Here is a 22,554-nt window from a genome sequence, read left to right as displayed (position 1 = left end):
AAGCAGATTGGTTCAACTTTTGACAACATTGTTTAATCATTCTTCACAATTTCTCTGCCAGCTGGGTTGATCACAAAGATAAAGCTAGCAGTGAAGAACTGGAGCTACAAGTTGTACAATTTTAAAATAACATTAATATAAATGGAATATGGTTCTGTGATTCAATAAGTAATGCTGAGGTGAATCAGAATCAAGTTGCTGCCACAGTTCTTCCTTATGGGGGAAGAACTACCATTGCTAGTATTGAGGAATTTTCATTATTTAAAAAATAAAATTGCATGACAGCTGACCTCGCTGACTGTTTATATATGCCAGAAGATTCTTCAGATATTCACTGCCCAGGAGTCTTTCCCTCCCTATTAATAATGTCTTAGTCCTTGAGCAAATATGACAACATATACAGTATGCAATTAGAACACCTGCTGTTGAAAAATCCTTCAAGTATAAAGTAGCCAGAGTGAACAACATATTGCAGATATCTGCCACATAACCAAGCACAATTTAAAGGGTTTTAAAATAAAGGCTTACTTGGGATCGTTGGAACAAATGAAAGCTCCTGTACGTATACCAAACTGGGACACTTTCTTCACCATCTTGTGCCACTGATCTTTGCCCAATAAAGGATCCTTATCTTTTGCCACAACCTGTGAAATAACATTGGTGGTCATTTGAAAATATCAAACAAGATATTATTGAGAATAACTTTTCCTAGTTCTGATGAAAAGTAATCAACCTGAAATGTTAACATTGCTTCTCTCCCCAAATGCTGCCTGATCTGTTAAGAATTTCTACCTTTTTGTTTGTGTTTTCAAACCAGATCAATACTTTGATTTTGTACACCAAATACAAATTCAGAAAATAAATAATCACTCAAATTAAATAAACAGAATACCAAAAATGTCTCTCTAAGTTGAAAGGCTACCCAACCTAATCTAAACTTATTGTCTATAATTCTGCATTCTCTTCAAGTTCACCACTCTCATCCCATTTATGGTTTATTCCATTTTTTTGTCTTGTGACAGAATATATAGATATGTTTTTGAGATAAATTGAGAGAGGTTTGTTAGAGTAGGTCACATACAAAAACTTTAAAACAGATCTTATTTGAAATACTGGTGCTCTGCCCCATGCTAGATACATTGGCTACACAGCTTTTGCAAGAACTTTGAAAAGTACTCAAGAGACCACTAATGGATTGTTGTTTACAAAAGGCAACAGATGAAAGAGCTAGAGAGAGAGAGAGAGAGAGAGAGAGAGAGAGAGAGAGAGAGAGTTCATGCAAGAGAGGACTGGCTGGAATAAGAGAAGCAAAAAGGAATTCTGTGGTGACCTGAAAGAAAAAGGTTATCACCTGGAGAACCCTGAAAGGGCAAGTTTCGTCAGTAAGACACTGGAGTGGTTGATGGAAGTACATCAGTTGTGGATGTCCTGGAACAAACTCTGAAAATCGACAAGAACCTTCCTGAGTGGTAACTTTATAAATAGTAAATTTTGTCCACAGTATAAGAATTGCCTGCAACCAGTGAACTTGGAGGAATGAGAAGTGAGATTGGACTGTGAACCAAAGAACTTTTCTGACCTTACACACTCAATACATATGCGTGCGCTTAGAATTAGAAGGGGGTTAAGTAATCAATAGAGGTAAGTTAAAGTGTGATTCTATTTTCATGGTTAAAGATAATTAAATGCAACTTTTGTTTAAGTAACCATTTGTCTTGGTGAATATCTATTGCTGCTGGGTTTTGGGGTCCTCTGGGCTTGTAACATTTTATGGGGGCTTGTCCATTCAATTTGAAAATTGGAGTTTGTGATTTATTAGTTAATTGGTTTTTATTCAAGCCAATTTAAAGCTTGTGTGTGCAAAAACAGGAGCAATGGATGTTAATACATTTTTGTCCAACTCTTCAAACTCACACTCTGGGATATTCCATTCTCAAGATGAAGGATTAGATAATATTTCCCTGCCACCTAAAACTTTACTTCTGAATGTCAATTGTGTGGCTAATTTTTGTGCCATCTGCAACTTCTTAAACTTTTTTTTTCGCGTCAAAAAGGCACAGGACAAAATGGGGAAGAACAAGTTATTTGCTAGATCTAGTGAAAATAGTACATGATGAAAATATCTCTTACTGATGGAGAATGTTTCCTGAAGTGCAGACACAGTAATTTCTCCTCAGTTAACATTAATAAATGTTTCTTATATTTACTTCTACCATGACGATATATTAAATATTGGTTGAAGAGTGTTATGGGAAATTCTGAAAAGATGTGAAAAGCACTCTTCAAAGTTTCATTTTTCTTTGTACAGATTGTACCTCTAATCTGGTGACGTTGGGACCTGGCCATTGTTGGACCACTGAAAATGCTGTAAAACAGAAATTGACCCCTAAGGGAATCCCCCTATGTAAACATATCAAAGTTAGAACAAAGCTTAAAATGGGAAATAATACTGTGGGGCAGCACAGTAGCAGCAGTAATCGGGATTGGGGGTTCAAGTCCCACATTAATACAAACTGTAAGGAATTTGTATTAATGGCGACTAATTCAAATGTGCTGGACCACAGGAGTTGCTAGACCACAGAGCACCAGATAAGAGCGGTACAACCTGCATATACAAGTATTTTAGATCGAACAAAATTGGAAACTGAAATTGAATGTGAAGATGTTTCCAATAAAATCATAAATGTGACATGTATTTCATTAAAATTCCTAAACATTAGTTCCTACAAAAACTCTCGATGAAATTATCACCACTGTAGAGGATATTTTTATAAAACTAAAATTATTGAATATTGCTGTATTGAGCTATAACATTTGAATAATAACACCCAATTGGTTTAAAATTTATTTTTGATGAGAAAGTACAGAATGAAAAAATCTTTATCACCAACTTACCAAAAACCAAAATAGCTTTCTTCAAAGAAAAAAAATAGTAAAATTAGCAAGGCACTGATTATTAAAATATGAAAATAAAGATTCAGCGATTTTCTAACTGGAACTCTAACCACCCTTAGATGTGCAAAAAGAATTTTAAAAACCAAATTTAAATTGTCGACTGTGCATTTATATAGAGATGATCCATACTTAATACTTAATTTTAAGCACATCTACACATAATTATAGATTTGGGTGTCACAGTTATAGAGCCAACAAACCAGGTTCCAATCCAGCACCATCTGAACGGAGTTTGTATGCTCTCCCCCTGGGTTTACTCCGGATGCTCCCATTTCTTCCCACTCTCCAAAATATATGGAGTCATTAGGTTAACTGAGCAGCATGGGTTCCGTGAGCCAGAAGGGCCTTCTACCATGCTGTATCATTCAAAAAAATATTGGATTTATATCAAAAACATACCTTTTCAACCTGCTTATTAACATCAAATTTCATAACTACCCATATTCAAGATTTCCACTCTCTAAAACAAATCAGAGATGGGTCCAGTGAATTACAGCTCCCATCAACAACTTTCCTCCCATCTCACATTTATTTAGGTTCACACTACAAGATTTCATTCTAGTTTCTGCCCCTTTCTGACCTTCAATATATTCATCATTTTCCTTCCCCCATATCATATTACCTAATGGTCCTCATGGATAATCCGGGTGTTTCAAGAAATTCATAATTGCTGTACCTTCCTTTCAAAAAGACAGGGGATTTGATCTCCTCCAAACTTTCACATTAAATTCTTCTGCCGCTTTATTGGCACAAAAGGAGCTATACACGGTTTAATTCCAAGTAGTATTCCAATGGGATAAGCCACCAATGGGGTTTAGGCTGCAGTTACCATTCTGAATGCTCCAATGTCAAATTTATTAATTATAGATTAAAAATATCTCAAATTCTGTTTTCATTTGCCGGGTGGACCATTTAGATGCTCAAATCCATCTGCGATCTTAAATACTGTCCAACATTCTGTGATTTGTTGGAAGCAAAAATGGCATTGTCATTCATTGAAACAGAACCCTCAGGTCATCAAGATTAGCCACTCTCAACCTTTTTCTTTGGCTATGTCACTCCTAGAACTCTGCTCAAAGTTTGAGGACCCCCTTCCTGGTGAAGCAGTCAAGTTTTCTTCCATACTTTTCTCCTACCGACTATATATTTATGTTATGCAAGGTGAAACGAAAACAAGGCTTTTACTTAAATGTGCTCTAGCCCTCAGTAGGGCTTCCATTGAGAATGGCTACTCTAGACTCCTAAGTAGCAATAATCTCCCTTGCTCATATTTTAACCATAGATTTTAAGAATACTAATTGGAAAAAAAAAAAAATCAGTAAAGTCTCAATACAGTGTGTTGAGAAATGTAGAAGTAATTACTTGGACCAGCCATATCCCATCTTTAGTATCTTCCACCTGCTCATAGAAATGCATCTCGCCACTGAAGTTAGTGCTGGTGGTAGATTCTGATGCTTCCTCTTCACGCAGTGCAGAATAAAGCTCGCCTTCCATCAAATCACCTGAGTGAAAATACACCAAAAGTAGTACAGAAATAGTAAAACAAGATCAGCCACGATTTTTTCACTTCACAATGCCAATACAAGGAGCCAAAAAACTGACATGGTTTGATTTTTTATGCAAAATATTTTAAAATAAAGCCTGATGATACTTCTTTAAAAAGTTCTACATTTAAAATGAACAAGTACTTCATTTTTTGGAAATGTTATCTTGGAAGTTTTGAAAAGCTTTGAGTTTTCCTCCTCAATGAAAAGCTAGCTTCTATTCACAGAGCGATCCTCGCATAAGCATGATACACAGAATGGTTAACTATCTCTTTATTCTGTGCAACCTTCCAATTTTCCTGTATGCCCACGTCTTTATACGGTTACGAGCCCAGAAGACCCCAAAACCCAGCAGCAATAGAAATTCACCAAGACAAATGGTTAAACAAAAGTTGCTTTTAATTATCTTGAAACATGAAAACAGGATCAGACTAACTTATTACTATTAACAACCCCCTTTTAATTTCTCACTCCTCCAAGTTCACTGGTTGCAGGCAATTCTTATACTGTGCACAGAATTTAATCAGGCTTTGTGCATGAAAAGTTATTGCTCAGGAAGGTTCTTGTCAGTTTTCAGAGAGAGATTTATTGCTCGTTGGACAACCACAACTGATCCCTTCAGATCAGCCACTTCAGTGTCTTGCTGAAGAAACTTTCCCCATCAGGGTTTTCCAGGTGATAATCTCTTTTTTTTCAGGTCACACAGGTTTCCTTGTTTTAAGTGAAACATTATACAGCCAGCCATCTCCTCTTGTATGGACCAAAAGGGCTTTGACCAGGCTGAACCGAGAACTCACAACCAGTCTTCAAAATGGGGTTTTTCTGCAAGCTTGCCAGCTTTTCATATTACAGCCCCAGTTGCTGACTGCGGCTCCAGACCCAATCTTCCGAGTTCATTCATCTGTTGCTTTCCAAAACAATAATCCATTACTCCGCAGCATTTCCAATTAACAGCTACCTGTGAAGTTTTTGCAAAGGTCTGCCTGGCTTGAGCAGAGCTGGCATTTTACACAAGATCTGCCCGTATCAGATGTTCTTTTGGATGTAGCTTGGGGATGGCTGAATCTGGCTCACATGTGTAGTTCATAAAATGTGTGTCCAGAAAATCTATCCCAGCTCATTGTTCAAAATTGAAATCTCCTGTTGAAAGCTTGAATAAAAGGAAATAATAACCTTTTGATTGCTGCGTAATAAAAGAGAATCAACATGTCATGGAAGCAAGCTGAAGGGAGATCCTTCCAACAGTTCTTGTCAACAAGAGTCCATTACTGGAATTGAGACATAATATTAATAAATGTTGATGTGTTAGATAAATTGTAAAGTGCCATGAGTTAAGGGTAAGGGGGCAACACTTTAGGAGAAATATTAGAGGTTGCTTTTTCACTCAGCGAGTGGTGGCAGAATGGAATGAACTTCCGAATGAGATAGTTGCGTCAGGGTCCCTTCTGTCATTTAAGAGAAGGTTGGTTGTGTACATGGAGTTGAGGGGGTTGAAGGGTTATTGGCGGTGAGTGGGAGGTTTGAGCTGGTGGTGTTGTTCTAGTGAACCGGTGCGAACTCCAAAGGCCGACATGGCCAGTTTTCGCTCCGTAAATGGTTATATGGTTAATTTATCTCCTTTAAAACACATCCATATAAAATACAACTTAATCTGTCACAATACTGTCTTTTTAAAAATATCGTGAGTTACTCGTTTCTTCTATCCTATCTAATGATTAGATTTTTAATAATCATTTCATTAGTTTCTTTTCAGCATTCTGGTGATCTTAAGTGTCATCCGAAAGGGTACCCACAATTAAGACAATATCTCAACTTGTTATATCTAGCTCAGTTGGATTTTATAAAGGAAAGAGAAATTCTATCATCTCAAAGTTCATGCTTAATCATCATCCACTAGTCCTTCCAAGTGAAGCAACACCTCAGGGGTCACCTACTGCTTCTGTTTTGGCCTCATCTAACATCCGAAAGACTGGCAGCAGATTGCGAGATCATTTCATTGAGCACATTTGTTCTTTTTGCTGCAATAGTGGCTCCCAGGGGCCATCTATTTCAATTTGTGCCACACTCCCTTGCCAACATGTTTCTCCATGGCCTCATGTTCTGCCAAACTGAATCCAGCAACAAATATTACATCTGGGCACTCTCCAACCAAATGGCATTAACGGTTTCTGTTAGGTATCTCTCTCCCTTCTTTCCTCCAGCTCCCCACTCCTCCGCCCCCCCATTCAGAGCTATCCCCTCCTGCCATCACTTTCCAGCCTTTTTTGCTTCTGCCTTTCCACCCATATCCACCTTTGACCTCTTGCTGGTGGGCCTGTGCTCCTCCCCCTGCCTATCCCTCCACTGTTTTATTCAGGCACCTGCCTACTTTTTGCCCAAACCATGATGGAAGGGCTCAGGCCCAAAACTTTGGAATACATCTTTACTGCAAAAAAAAAAACAAAACTGAACTGCTGAGTTTCTTCAGCACTTTTGTGTATGTATTATGTGTTCCCAGTTCATTTTCACTTGAGCGGGGCTGTCACTTTAAGAGAGCAAATCAAGCTGCAAACCCTGCAAGTTTTGGAATTCACTGTGGGCTGTCAGTCTGGGGACAGCATGTACTCAAATTTGCCACTTCTGAAGAGAGTAAGGACCTGCACACAGGTGCAGAGATCATGTGACCAACGTATTAAAGAAACTGTACACTGTTTGATCAAGGACCATTTTAAGGAAGGCAGCACTTGGAGAAGCATCTCTTTGAAGGGATACTGTGCTGAAGTGGCTTCTTGTGTAACAGACAATTTGTCTGATTTCTCTCTGTAAGGAAAATGAGTTATCCCCACCGTGGCCAAAGGAACAGTCACTTTTGAAGGGGAATTAAGTGTGCCACACTGTGACCAAAAGGGAAGGTCATTATTTCAGTTGACCCACGAAAGGATTCTGGAAGCTTGTGAAAGCCACTCACTTCGTTTCCCCTAGAAAAGGTCGAGTTTTGATTACCACTCGTCTGAAAGGACGCTTCTCGGGAAGCAACTCAACAAGGATTTTGTGAGTTTACAACAGTCTATCACTTTAGTCTCTCCCACCTCATTTGTAAACACTTCTTTGCATCAATTTAAGTCTTCATGTCAACACTGGATTTCTGAAACTGGATTTGAAACAGATGTTCCAGAATTGAGCCTGAACTGTAATGGTCTGGGACACACACACAGTGATTAATATATTAGAATATTATTTTAAATACAACATTGACTAGGCTAATTTCTATTGCTGCTGTATGTAACAGTTTAAAAAAGCTTAATTAACTAGAACTTTTAAATTAAAAATTTCAGTACTCCTAGTCTGGCCCCCCACAATGATCTCAAGTATTTTTCTTATTATTTTTAAAGATTTGTGAATTGAAACCTTGTCTTCTAACTTTTATTTCAAAAATTTTCAAATTGAACTCCCATTACTTCAATATTTTTCCCCACAATAAATGTTATTTTAACAACTAATCTACCAAACCAATGAAACATTTATTAATACTGAGTAGTTACTGAAAATGCAGAGATGGCTGACGAACACAAAATAATGACACACACAGTTGCAGATAAATCAGAACTAGTTTACTTGAGTCACAAGTGTATTCTTTTAAAACACTGAATCACGCACGCCATGTCATGACGTCCCATGCCGGTTCACTAGACTTCTGAGAGTGGTAGTCTATCTATAGCATCGCAACACAGCAATACCCCCCCCCCCCCACCACCACTATCACGTCAGATTGCTGGCTGTTGAATAGGGGCAGTTTTGTCAACATGGGCAGGTTTGAACCTGTCAGTTGTGAATGACAGAGGCTGCCCAGCAATGTCCAAGATGCAGGTTGACCTCGTTCATCTCATAACCCCATATGGTCCTCAGATGGCACCTGCAAGGGCTGTCCATGTGTTTTTCTATGTACGAATACATATTCATAGTCCTTTGGATTGTGTGGTACAAAAGAAACATGTTTGCTATATAATGATGGTGGTACAGGGGGATAATTTGCCTACGGTACCCCTTAGTCCACTCAGCAGTTCTTTGGGATATTCATCTTTACTGGCACCACTAAAGGCATGTTATATACAAGCTCCTCTGACAAAGTGTGAAGATCCTCTTTTGGAGTTGTCCTAACGCCAAGCAACACCCATGGTAATTCATCTGTCCAGTTGGGACTGTCCAAATGGGCTGTAAAGGTTGATTTAAAGTGACGATCGAATTGTTCAACCATCCCACTGGACTGCGGGTGGTAGGCACTTTTATAATGAAGCCTACAGCCAAGATAAGGGCATCCATAATAAAGACGTAAATTAAGGTCCTCTGTCAGAAGTGATGTGCACTGGTAGGCTGAAGCGAGCCACCCAGGAGTTAAGGAATGCTCATGCACAAGAGTCCGTAGAAGCACCTCCCATGGGGACTGCCTCAGGCCATCTCGTAAATCTATCGATCACCATGAAGAGGTAGAGGTAGCCTCGTGAAGCTAAAATTGGACCCACAATGTCCCTTGAATGTGGTCGAAGTGGCAAGTTACTGGTGGGAAGGGTTGAGGAGGTGCTTTCGTATGCCAATGGATTTTGACAAGTTACACAAGATCTGGCCATTTGCACAATGTCTTTCTTCAGACCTTGCCTAACAAATCTGTCTGAAATCAGATGAACAGTCGATCTGATGGATGAGAAAGACCATGGACAATAAAAACTGAAACATTTCCACAAAGCTGGAGCCACTGGTCGTGGATGTCCTGTTGACGCGTCGCAAAAGAGCAGCCCGCCATCGGTATCAATTTGCACATCCTTCCATTATAGGTTGGTTATTGAGGTACGATACGACTTCATCTCACAGTTTTGTGCTTGGGCAGCAGCGAGAGCCATAGTCCTTAGCTGATATCTTGAGTGCAACTGAGTGGGAAAGTGCATCAGCCACTACACTGTCTTTTCCAGAAATGTGCATTATTCTGGTAGAGAATTCTGAAATGAAGGATAACTGCCACTGTTGTTGAGCTGACCAGGGCTCTGACAACTTCGAAAACATAATTCCTGAAATGAAATTCTGCCTCAGCCTGTCGAAACCACAACTCTGGTTCCTCTGTCCTGAAGGATGGCAGCTTAACAGCAACAGCTGCAGTATCCATATGGCCCAAAAGCTTGTTTTGGACCTGTCAAGGTCATCAATTGTAGCCACTGAAAACGTAGTGGTGGCTGATGAACAACACACACGGTTGCAGGTAAATCAGAAGTCCTTTACTCAATTCACAAGTATTCTTTTAAAACACTGAACCACATGCAGCACGTCACGACATCATGACGTCCCTTGCCAGAGCCCACCTCACTGACAAAAGGCAAAGGAGGAAAAACCCAACACCCAACCCCAACCAACCAATTTTCCCCTGCAACCGCTGCAACCGTGTCTGCCTGTCCCGCATCGGACTTGTCAGCCACAAACGAGCCTGCAGCTGACGTGGACTTTTTACCCCCTCCATAAATCTTCGTCCGCGAAGCCAAGCCAAAGAGACTTCAGGGAGTTGTAGACTATCTATAACGCTGCTACAACTGTATTTTAAATACATGTAATAAAATTGAATGATCTTCCATTATGCATCCTTTCTTATCTCTAATGCTAAACATTGATGTAAATTTTCCACAGTACACTAGGTTGTTGGAGTTAATTTTTAAAAAGGTGGAAACAGCTGGTATTAAAATTGTAACCACAGATTCTGTCAGATTATCACACAAATCCACCTGTTCACTAATGACCTTTAGAAATGGAAGACTGCTATTTTTGTTCAATTTAGTCCATATTGGAATTCAGATCCAAATTAATGTTATTGGCTCTGAAGTTGCATAGTTTTTTTTAAATTAATTGTATGCCTTGAAAGAAATTACTTGATCAGGGGGACTGCAGAAATAGCAAAAATTAAACTGCATGATGAATTCAGCAGATCGAGCAATATCTGTGGAGGCAAAGGGGTGGTCAATGTTTCAAATCAGGTCCACAAGTCCTGATTCAGGGTCTCAGCCCTAAACTTCAACCATAGTGAACATTGCAAATTACAGTGTCTAGTGTGACAAGTTTAAACGAACAGTGTTTTCCTGTACTTAACCATATTTAATATATGGAAACATCATCCTGTAATTAAAACCTCTTCAAAAACACAAGTAGAATGGAAATTTCTTGTAAGAAACAAAATGTAGATGTAAAAATTAAATACTGGCAGAAAATGCAAACAAGGTCCCTGATGAGTTTCATTGCTATTAAACATAAATATAGAAGCAACATCTGTGAACGTGCAGTAACACAGTAACAAACAAGTCACCCTTGGAATTACTCTGCCATCAACAAGTCATCCATAGTCGTATGCTGCCAAGAGGTTTAACACATGCACATTAGTTTCCTTAGTGTGTTTAGGAATTGGACAGTTATGCACGTGAAAAGTTGAGTGTGTCTTGATTGCTGATTATCTTAATCGTTTCTTTCACTTTCTGAACACTTGACATAGAGTTAAGAATTCTAACCTGGATTTTCAAGTTTCAGTTCTATGATAGTACTTTGAAATCATACAAGTTGCACAGTAATGGGGCTGCAAGACCCTCCAAGTTTAAAGAGTGGGGAATGGAGAAGCACTCCGCTCCTTTGTGCTGTAAAAAAAATACTCTGTGCCTCTAAACCACGCCACATCTTTTACAAAGGGAAATTAATAAAAAATTGCAAATGCTGCAAACCTGAAATGCAAACACTGAAAATCCTCCTGTCAAGCTTGAGGGAAGACAACATTTCCTTTTCCACTCAGCCTTACTTACTGAGTGGGCTAGCATGTCCCAAGTATACTTTTTCCAACTCCCAGGATTCATTTTGGAGACACAAACCAAAATGGTAAATGTTCATGCTCCTTTTAGTAGTGCATTTAAGAGAAACTTGTGCGTGAACTACTCTTTGCAGACGATGCCGCTTTAGTTGCCCATTCAGAGCCAGCTCTTCAGCGCTTGACGTCCTGCTTTGCGGAAACTGCCAAAATGTTTGGCCTGGAAGTCAGCCTGAAGAAAACTGAGGTCCTCCATCAGCCAGCTCCCCACCATGACTACCAGCCCCCCCACATCTCCATCGGGCACACAAAACTCAAAACGGTCAACCAGTTTACCTATCTCGGCTGCACCATTTCATCAGATGCAAGGATCGACAATGAGATAGACAACAGACTCGCCAAGGCAAATAGCGCCTTTGGAAGACTACACAAAAGAGTCTGGAAAAACAACCAACTGAAAAACCTCACAAAGATAAGCGTATACAGAGCCGTTGTCATACCCACACTCCTGTTCGGCTCCGAATCATGGGTCCTCTACCGGCACCACCTACGGCTCCTAGAATGCTTCCACCAGCGTTGTCTCCGCTCCATCCTCAACATCCATTGGAGCGCTTTCATCCCTAACGTCGAAGTACTCGAGATGGCAGAGGTCGACAGCATCGAGTCCACGCTGCTGAAGATCCAGCTGCGCTGGATGGGTCACGTCTCCAGAATGGAGGACCATCGCCTTCCCAAGATCGTGTTATATGGCGAGCTCTCCACTGGCCACCGTGACAGAGGTGCACCAAAGAAAAGGTACAAGGACTGCCTAAAGAAATCTCTTGGTGCCTGCCACATTGACCACCGCCAGTGGGCTGATAACGCCTCAAACCGTGCATCTTGGCGCCTCACAGTTTGGCGGGCAGCAACCTCCTTTGAAGAAGACCGCAGAGCCCACCTCACTGACAAAAGGCAAAGGAGGAAAAACCCAACACCCAACCCCAACCCACCAATTTTCCCCTGCAACTGCTGCAATCGTGTCTGCCTGTCCCGCATCGGACTTGTCAGCCACAAACGAGCCTGCAGCTGACGTGGACTTTTTACCCCCTCCATAAATCTTCGTCCGCGAAGCCAAGCCAAAGATCCTCCAGGATGTGGGAGACCTGGCTGCCATGGGAAAGCTGGTATTAAAGTTATTATTGTGTGGGTGAATGGAAGGGATAGAGTGGATGAAAGGCAAAGATAATAAAACAATGAATAGAAGTAATGCTGGAATTTTAAGAAAATACAGAAGGGATTAAAATCGCATTTGTAAAACATTTTGTTATTACAATAAAAGGAATGCAGCAATAGTGCTATGCCAAGCTTTAAGTCAAGAAATCAGAGATGAGGGGGGTTCCAAATGATCCCCTCAATCCAAATGTATTAAGGTAAAAAAAAACCTGAAAATGAACCCATTTTGAAAAACTGAAAAAAGGCACTTTAAATAAGCAACGTATAAACATTTCAGCTTTTCAAAAACATGCTCCTGCTTTAACACAATGAAGTAATGGGATACCATTTTTCTGTTAAGATTGTATTTTTAAAATTTTTGTAAAAGATCACTTCACAGTCCAGATGAACAAACTCGCATGTTAAATGTGACTTTCCCGAGGTTATTCAGCAAACAGCTATCAACGCTGGAGAAACTCAACTGGTCCATTGCAGACACAGTGGGTTTTTCCTCTTCCATCACGTTGTCTGCAGACTTTTGTGTTTTCACTGTTACTAGGGGTTCAAAAATAGGAACATACTCACGGGGGGGGGGGGGGGAACCTTGAAAACGTTAATGAGAAAAATTTATTTTTAAACCCCACCCCCCAGATCACCCCCATTTGAAAGTGAGAGGCAAATGGGCAAAACACGTTCAGTTCGATATTCTTTCAACAGCAACAACTTCTGGGGGAGGGGGGAGAGGGTGGGTGGGGGAGGTGGGGGGGGGGTGGGGGGGGAGGTGGGGGGGGTGGGGGGGGAGGTGGGGGGGGAGGTGGGGGGGGTGGGGGGGGAGGTGGGGGGGGTGGGGGGGGAGGTGGGGGGGGTGGGGGGGGAGGTGGGGGGGGTGGGGGGGGAGGTGGGGGGGGAGGTGGGGGGGGTGGGGGGGGAGGTGGGGGGGGTGGGGGGGGAGGTGGGGGGGGTGGGGGGGGAGGTGGGGGGGGTGGGGGGGGAGGTGGGGGGGGTGGGGGGGGAGGTGGGGGGGGTGGGGGGGGAGGTGGGGGGGGGTGGGTGGGGAGGTGGGAACAAAGCAGCTTCACTTTATGCCTGTCCAGATCAGTGGAGGTTAGTTCATACCTGACTTCTGGACCAACTCCCTGACGTCCTTCTTTTCGGGCAGGCCGGCGTAGCAGATACCTCTGCACTCCAGGATCGTCCGCAGCTTCTTGAAGCTCAGCGCCACGGGGTCCACCAGCTTGGTGGCGAACACGCCGGTCTCGTACCAGACGATGGCTTCGAAGAAGCGGGCCAGCACGAAAAGGACCAGGAAATAGAGAAGCAAAAAGAAGAGCTTGAGCCACATCTTGGGCCGCGAGGGGGGGGGAAGAGAGGTCGGGAGTTGGTTCAGACGGAGCACTCCGGCATCCCGATCCTTCTGGAATATTCCTGCTGCCAAAGTCCCTGGAGTTGAAACGCTCTTCTTGTTGCGAGGGATCACCTCAGCGTTCGGCTTCAGGCCCAGCCGACGCCACAGCGCAGCAGCAGCCCGGCGATCGATCCGGGGCCCGCACGCGCCTGCGCAGACGACGACTGACCTCATCCGACGGTGCGCGGTAACTCATTTACATATGTTAATGATCATTCTGACGTCACCGCGTGACGCACAGCGAGGTTGACGAGGGCTGGAGGTGTTGGCAAAGCGCAGCCCCCGGGCTGACGGGCAATGGGGACGCCCACCCTCACCCACCCCGAGCGGAAAGCCCTGGAAAAGGTCGTGGACGTAGCCCAGGACCTCACGGGTAAAACGTCCCCAGCATGGAGAAGATCTGCGGGGAAGGTTACCGTCGGAGAGTCGAGGATCCACGCTGTTCTCGCTGCTGCCATCAGGAAAGAGGTATAGATGCCACAAGACTGGCACCACCAGGCTGCCACCCCTCCACCCTCAGTTGATTAAAACAACAGAATGTTCTGGCCTTGGGGATTAAGATTGGAGGTCTACACCATAGATCATTGCAGAGCAGGAAATTGCTTGAGATAAATCTTAGGCAAGGAGCCTATCAAAGAAAGCCAACTTTTGTTCAGTGTAACAATGTTGATCTATATAAACAGAAGAGACTGGACAGTAGATGTCAGTCTTGGGAAATAGCTCACCGAGCAGGCGACCTATGAACTAACGACTGAACCAGAGCTCTCTTAAGCTTTATTCTTGTACTATGTAATAAACTGATTGTGAAACCGAATACCTTCTCCTATCACTTCATTCAACGAGCACGCTGGACTCAGACGACACATAGACCAAATTGAGGGGAGGGTAAAGCCAGAGTCTGACATGTTACAAAGTGGAACAGCAAAAGGATTAAGAACAGAGAGGGTGAAGAGTTTACAAAACGTAGTCCTACATGGTCCTCATTGAGCGGTCAGCATTGGAAAGGGTTCAGAACTTCAAATTTCTGGGTGTCATCATCTCTGAAGCTCTGTCACAGTGGGGCCTTCCATATCGATGTAATCACAAAGAAAGCTCGCCAGTGGCTATACTTCATGAGGAGTATGAAGAGATTTGGTATGTCACTAAAGACTTGCAAATTTCTACAAGTCCTACGTGGAGAGCATTCTGACTGGTTACATCACTGTCTGGAATGGAGGGGCCAATACACAGGTCAGGAAAACGCTACAGAGAGTTGTGAACTTGGCCAGTGCCATCATGCACATCAGCCTTAAGGACATCTACAAGAGGCGATGTCTCAATAAAGCAGCCACTATCCTCAAGGACCCTAACCATTCAGGCCCTCTTCTCACTGCTACCATCAGGAAGGAGGTACAAACAGTAGCCTGAGATGAACACCCAACAGTACAAAAACAGCTTCTTGCCCTATGCCTTCAGATTTTTGAATGGACCATGAGCCACAGTCCTCACTTTCTCTTCTTTTGAATTTTTTAATTTTTAAAATGTAATTTATAACAATTTTGCACCCATAATGCTGACACAAAACAACAAATTTCATAACATGTTATGACAATTTCTGATTCTGATCCAAGCTTCAATTGTAGAACATTTAGGTATAGAAAATTTACAGTCCAGAGAAAAATGTAATTAATTGGGGAAAAACCAATTTCATTGGGATCAGAGTAAATATTGTCCAGGTAAATTAGAATCAAAAGTTGACAGGATAAACTGTAACTGTGTTAAAGGAAGGTTCAATTGTCAATATGCGGGCAGCGGGATAATCATCCCTCTTGTGCAAATTTGGTCTCTTTCCTCAGAGGTTCTGTGTCACTGTAAACTGCCACTTTTGGTTGGCCCATGCTATGTTTAAGGAAGGTTCAAGTTACAACTGAGGCATATCCCCACACAAGGGACAACCAAATAATAAAATAATACATCTTGGCTCCCTTGATTGTTGAAAGTGATATAGGAGAAGAAAACAGTTAAAAAATTGAGCCAAAATGTCTGCCCCCTGAGGTAGTGAAATGTTGGACCCCAGAGTCTGTAGAGTTCCCATCATTATGTTTATTCAGTATAAATTTGGGACACTAAAGGAATTAAGTCATAAATGAATTGTGCTGGAAAATGGCACTGATGTATCAGCCATGATCTTAATGAATAGCAGAACAAATCTGAAAGGCCAATAGTCTACCGCTGCTCTTATCTATTATATTCTTAAAGCTATCCCTTTGCTCAATTATAATTTTGCCTGCCAAGCTCTGAGTTCAATTTAAAAATCAAATCAGATCCGGAGTAGGACATCTAGCTCCATCATTCAAACATTCATGGTTCCAATTGCAAAAGTACAATGCATAGGACTAGTTCATTATACTGTACTGTGGTCTTCCGGCTATCCATCTCGAAAGATGATAATGGTTCTTTTCAGTCAGTGTGTGGGGTTTGATATGCGCGTCCTGGAGTGGCTGTACAGGCTGATCCTTGACAGGCACTGCTTTCCACATGCTTGTCAGGTGAGACAATCTCTCTTGATTCATGCATCTTTGAAGTCTTGTCGTAGTTCTGGACAGTAGAAACTGGTGGAAGAACACTCTGTCTCCTCTCCTCACTCTCTGTGAGTCCACAGCAGCAGCATTGCCACTGAGGTAGCTCTGGCTGCGCCACCATTTTCTTTTCCCAAATGCATAACCCTCCATTTCTCTCCCTATCGTCCCTCCTTCCACCACCATTACCAGGAGAACATTCCATGCATCCACCACACTCCACGTGAAGATTTTGCCTCTTACATTCTTTCCCCTCCCCTCTTTTCTACTATGCACCTTACATCTATGCCCCCTCATGTTAGCCCTGTTAGTCTCTGGCCATCCATACACTCAAAGCCTCTCTGTAGTGCGCGTCAAAAGAACCAAAGACTTGTCGATCCAAACCAAGGCTTTTATTAACTAAAAGACTGGAGCATTTCTCAAGTAGGTTGACCAGTCCAGAATGACCTGGTCTGGCTGGGAGCAATCCTTTAAGACCTGCCAGTATGTGGTGGTTATGCTCTCAGCCAATCAAAGTCATCCTACACTACCATCTGTACATATACACATTGGTGATAGAATCTGTACTATCACATTCACTCCTTCTTTGAGAACCGACCCCAGGGTGAATGGGGACTGTAAAAAAAAAAGGAAAGAAAAGAGAAAAAAGAAAGGGCCCGGTGAAGGTTAGGGACTGTACCGGTCAGGGGGCCTGACCATCTGGCGTGACCGCCATGGTGCCTCGATTGGGGTCGCTGGAGTCGTATCGCCGGCAGGCTCGTAGGGTACAGCCACTGCTTCGCTCAATTCCCCAACGGCATTGTCGACAGTTTGGCCTGAGCTGGTGGGGTGGTGCTGGTCCCTCTGTTCAAGCACATGACCTGGGGAGAAGGAATTGGGGGAGGTTGGGTTAAAGGCACTGCTGTGCCTGATCCGGCTTGGGCTAGGTCCCTTACCGAGACTGTGTCCTCCCGCCCGTCCGGGTACTCAACGTAGGCATAATGTGGATTCGCATGGAGCAGAGTCACTCGGTCAACCAAGGGGTCGTTCTTTGAGTACCGGACGTGGTGTCGTAGGAGGACCGGCCCGGGAACCGTAAGCCATGCTGGTATGGTTGTTCCCGATTCGGATTTCCATGGGAAAGAGAACATCCTTTCATGGGGGGTGGCATTGATCACTGTGCATAGGAGGGAGCGGATGGAGTGTAGGGCACTAGTGAGCACGTCCTGCCAGCAAGAGGTGGGGAGACCTTTGGACCAGAGGTCAAGCGTAACTGCTTTCCAGATGGTGGCATTCTCTCTTTCAACTTGCCCATTACCAAGTGGGTTATAGCTGGTAGCCCTGCTTGAAGCAATACCACGCTCCAGAAGGTACTGGTGCAGCTCTGCGCTCATAAACGAGGACCCCTGTCACTGTCACTGTCACTGTGGGGTACTCGAAGATGGCGAAGATGCTGTGCAAGGCCTCTATGACTGAGGAGGTAGTCATGTCCAAGCAGGGCACAGCGAACGGGAAGCGGGAGTACTCGTCAATGGCTGTAAGGATGTAGGTATTACGGTTGGTCGATGGTAGGGGCCCCTTGAAGTCCACGCTGAGATGCTGAAAGGGGCCAGTGGCTTTGATGACGTGGGTGTGCTCCGGTCAGAAGAAGTGGGGGTTACACCGGGCAGGCTCGGGTCATGGAGCGAATCTCCTCGACCGTGTAGGGCAGGTTGCGAGCCTTGACAAAGTGCGCGAACCTAGTGACCCCTGGATGACAGAGCTCCTCGTGGAGTCTCTGCAGCCTGTCCAGTTGTATGTTGGCGCAAGTCCCCCTGGATAGCACTTCTGGCAGGTCGTTGAGTTTACCAGGCTGATACAGTATGTCATAATTAAAGGTGGAGAGCTCAATTCTCCGCCTGGAGATTTTGTCAATCTTGATCTTACCTTGCTGGGTATTGCTAAACATGAAGGAGACTGCGCGTTGGTCGGTCAGTGTAAAGTGCCTGCCAGTGAGGTAGGGTCTCCAACGATGTACTGCTTCGACTATGGCCTGGGCCTCCTTCTCGACAGAGGAGTGTCGGCTCTCAGGACCCTGAAGGGTTCTGGAGAAGAAGGCCAGCCTGGTTCAAAGTGGCTGCCAGTGCAAAGTCAGACACATCGCTCTCGACTTGGAACGGGATGGACTCGTCGATGGTGTGCAGAGTTGCAGCAGTGATGTCTGATTTGATGCGGTCAAAGGCTGCTCTGGCTTCAGTTGACAGGGGGAAGGAGGTGGTCTTGATGAGTGGCCATGCCTTGTTGGCATAGTGTGGAACCCATTAGCCATAGTAGGAGAAAAAGCCCAGGCAGCGTCTGAGTGTCTTCTGGGTGTGGGGGGGGGGGGGGTGCGCAAGTCCATGAGGGGACGCATGCAGTCAGGGTCCGGCATGACCACCCCATTCTCCACCACACAATCTAAAATTGTGAGTCAAGTGGTCCGGAAGACACACTTGTCGAAATTTTAGGTCAAGTTCAGCCAAATTGGAGTCTGAAAAAATTTCTCGAGGTTGGCATCATGATCCTCCGTGTCATGGCCACAGATGGTGACATTGTCCAGATACGGAAAAGTAGCAGTCAGTCCATTCTGGTCCACCATCCGGTCCATTTCCTGCTGGAAGACCACGACGCCATTTGTGACCCCAAAGGGTACCCTGAGGAATTGATATAGCCACCAATTCGCTTTGAAGGCCGTGAAAGGTCAGTCTTCTCGGAGGATCGAGAGCTGATGATAGGCCGAACGTAAGTCAATGGTGGAAAATACGCGGCATTGGCGATCTGATTCACCACATCTCTGATCGTGGAAGGGGGTACGCATCCAGAAGCGTGAAATGGTTGATTGTCTGGCTGTAGTCAACCACCATCTGCGGCTTCTCCCATTTTTAACAACCACCACCTGGGCCCTCCAGGGACTCGAGCTAGGTTCGATAATGCCCTCATCCAGCAGTCTGCACACCTCGCTTGTGATAAATTTCCTGTGTTCGTAACTATATTGCCAGCTTTTGGTGGCCACAGGCTTCCAGCCAGGGGTGAAGTTTGCAAAGAGCACTGGCGGAGCAACTCGGAGGGTGGAGAGGCTACAGGTGAGGCCCCGGGGCACGGGGGTGGGTGGCTCGGGCTGCCGCTGGCAAGAGGCTTCCGGGGTGGAGTGGTTACAGACAAATAATGGAGGTGAAGCCCCCCAAAGTGCAGGGAAATGGTTTGAAACTGGCACTGAAAATCCAGTCCCAGAAGTGCAGGGGAAGGACTAATTGTTTGAAGTCTGTGAATGTGATGCCCTGGACTTTCAGGGTCTCCACGCAATACCCCTTTACCCCAGTCGAGTGCGATCTGGTCGCCAATGAAATCCTCTTGGCAGTGGGGAGAATAGCCAGTCCGCAACGGTGGGCCAGGTCTGGGCGGATAAAACTGTCAGTTGACCCTGAGTCAAATAAGCAATTAGTTTAGTGTCCATGCACATTAATCAGTTCCATTGCTTTTGTGAGGGGATGGGGAAAGTCCTGGTCTAGGGTTACTGATGCAGAGACTTCTAATGGGGACAGAGAAGTCCTACGTGATGACGTCACGCAAACAGCTGGCCTGAAGAGACAGTGTTGAGGAGTTGGTGTTGCTGCCTGCAGCCTGCTGGGGGCGTCGGCCCGCCATCGGTAAGTGTTGGGGGTCGCTGCTTGCTGTCGGCGGTGGGGTGGTCAGTCGGCCGGATGTTGGCGGTGGATACCGGGTCCACGGTCGGCAGCGTCGGTCGCAGCTGCAGGAACCTGGTCAGCTGCCTCGGTGGTGGTGGGTCCCCAGTCGGTAGCAGCGGCGGGTGTAGTGTGTCCCTGGTTGGCAGCGGCGGTGATGGCGGCGGCGGGCTTAGCGGTGATGGCTGCAGCGGGTCCCTGGTCGGCAGCGGTGGCGGCCGTTGAGGACGGGGTTGGGCCCTGGTCAAATGTTGCTTTGTGAGGGAGGATGGATGTCATTGCGGCGAGGGTGGGTTGTACCTTCCGTGCTCGGTGTCTGCCCCGTGACATCAGGCGCTGCCACGCGGTGGAGCCTTCACTCTCATTGGACGAGAGCTCTGAGGAAGAAGTGTTTGAATGGGAGGATGGCGATTGGGCTTCACACAAGGCACTGTGTTTGACGGTGGCCATTTTGGAGCGACAGACTACAGCAAAGTGGCCATTTTTAAGGCACTTCTGGCACCTGCCTTTCCTCATCGGGCACTGGGACCTGCTGTGCTTGTTCCTCCCGCAGAAATAACACTTTGGGGTTGCATCAGGCAGTGTAGCGGCAGCCGACAGGCCGTCGGTTTGCCAGGGGGTAGTAGGGTAGAGGGAGGCCATCCTACTCACATCAGAGTGTGGGGTCCAGCCCTGAGAGTACACGTCCATACTTAAGACCGCAGCCTTCATTGTCTCTGTGATCCGGATCACGTCTTCTACGTTTTCTCCCCTGTGCTCTAGCAGGCACTGCCTCACCTCATTCAATCGAACCCCGGCCATATAGGCATCCCGAATGAGATCGTCTGTGGTCTCCGCAGCAGTTCTGTCTGTGCTGGCACAGTCCCTGCCCATTGCCCTTAGTGCCTGAATATAAGCTCTTCAGGACTCCCCGGGCTGTTGCCTCCTTGTTTCAAGTTTGTACCGAGCATAGACCCTGTTCACCGGTCGCTCATAGAGCCCTTTCAGCATCTTCATGGCTGCAGCGTAAGTGGTCGTGTCCTGGATGCTCTGGTAGACTCTCAGGGACACCATAGTCATCAATATTAGTAGTCGACGGCTGTCCTCTATCACGGCACGGTCAGAGAGCTGTAAGTATGTTTCGAAGCATCTCACCCAGTGCTTAAAGTCATTTGAGGCTGTAGCTGACTGTGGGTCGATGTCGAGGCGTTCCAGCCGTAGCATACGCTCCATCCCTTCAAAACCTTTTAATTAATAAAATTGTAGAGCGTGTCGAAAGAACCAAAGACTTGTTGATCTAAACCAAGGCTTTTATTAACTAAAAGACTGGAGCATTTCTCAAGTAGGTCGATCAGTCCAGAATGACCTGGTCTGTCTAGGAGCAATCCTTTAAGACCTGCCAGTAGGTGTGGTTACGCTCTCAGCCAATCACAGTCATCCTACACTACCATCTGTACATATACACATTGGTGATAGAATCTGTACTATCACACTCTCATCATCTTGTTAACCTCTTTCAGGTCACCCCTCATCCTCTGTCATTCAAAGGTGAAAAGACTAAGTTCACAACCTATCCTCATAAGGCATGCTCTCCAATCCAGGCAACATCTTTGTAAATCTCCTCTGTACCCTCTCTATTGCATCCACTAATGTGGCAGGGGGATGGGATCAGGATTAGAGAGACGGAGGGGTTTAGCATGAGGGAAGAAGTCAGAGATAGGAGGGTGAAAAGCAAAAGAGGCAGGCAGGTAACCTCAGGGCAAAAATGTAAAAGGGCCACTTTACAGCATAATGGTGATAGGGTTAAGGCTCTGGTAAAAACAAGCTTGAAGGCCTTGTGTCTTAATGCAAGGAGTATTTGTAATAAGGTGGATGATTTGAATGTGCAAATAGCTGTAAATGACTATGATATAGTTGGGATCACAGAGACATGGCTTCAAGGAGACCAAGGCTGGGAGCTTAACATTTATGGATTTTCAATATTCGGAGGGACAGACAGAAAGGAAAAGGAGGTGGGGTAGCATTGTTGGTTAGAGAGGAGTTAAAAGGAATAGAAAGGAAGGATGTTAGCTTGAATGATGTGGAATCAATGTGGGGAGAGCTGCAAAATGCAAGGGGGCAGAAGATGTTAGTGGGAGTTGTATATAGAGAGGTTGGGGATGGCATTATACAGGAAATTGGAAATGCGTGCAACAAAGGCAAGGCAGTTATAATGGGTGACTTTAATCATATAGACTGGATGAATCAAATTGGTAAGGCTACTGATGAGGATAATTTCTTAGAAGGTATATGGGATAATTTTCTAACCCAGTATGTTGAAGAACCAACAAGCCATTCTAGACTGGGTTCTGAGTAATGAGGAAGGGTTAGTTAACAATCTTAGGTTTAGTGACCACAATATGGTGGAATTTTACATTAGGATGGAAAGTGACAGGGTTAA

The 22,554-nt window shown here is 44.7% G+C and overlaps 2 protein-coding genes across 5 annotated transcripts in view; one reads left to right on the top strand and one right to left on the bottom strand.

The window, feature by feature from the left end:
* rnf103 (ring finger protein 103) overlaps positions 1-14,088 on the bottom strand; it is a 78,668-nt gene extending 64,580 nt beyond the window's left edge. The window contains exons 1-4 of one of the 4 annotated variants that reach the window (XR_011353284.1): positions 13,609-14,088; positions 4,318-4,457; positions 1,352-1,440; positions 535-644 (exon numbers count right to left, since the gene is read on the bottom strand). Coding sequence is in view for 3 of the 4 variants with exons in the window: in XM_069923641.1 (XP_069779742.1) it covers positions 529-644; positions 4,318-4,457; positions 13,609-14,071 (719 nt within the window). In the remaining variant the exon portion in view is untranslated. Of the gene's footprint in view, positions 1-528; positions 645-1,351; positions 1,441-4,317; positions 4,458-13,608 lie in introns of those variants that run through there. The other 3 variants (XM_069923641.1, XM_069923642.1, XM_069923644.1) reach the window with 3 other exon arrangements.
* Positions 14,089-14,139: 51 nt separating this feature from the next.
* Positions 14,140-22,554, top strand: part of LOC138757029 (E3 ubiquitin-protein ligase RMND5A) — a 133,616-nt gene continuing 125,201 nt past the window's right edge. The window contains exon 1 of the mRNA XM_069923646.1: positions 14,140-14,365. Coding sequence (XP_069779747.1) covers positions 14,287-14,365 — 79 coding nt within the window. The 5' untranslated portion in view covers positions 14,140-14,286. The remainder of the gene's footprint in view (positions 14,366-22,554) is intronic.

Source organism: Narcine bancroftii, chromosome 3, assembly GCF_036971445.1.
Source record: "Narcine bancroftii isolate sNarBan1 chromosome 3, sNarBan1.hap1, whole genome shotgun sequence".
Classification (NCBI taxonomy): Eukaryota; Metazoa; Chordata; class Chondrichthyes; order Torpediniformes; family Narcinidae; genus Narcine; species Narcine bancroftii.
This window is presented reverse-complemented; position numbering and strand designations above follow the sequence as displayed.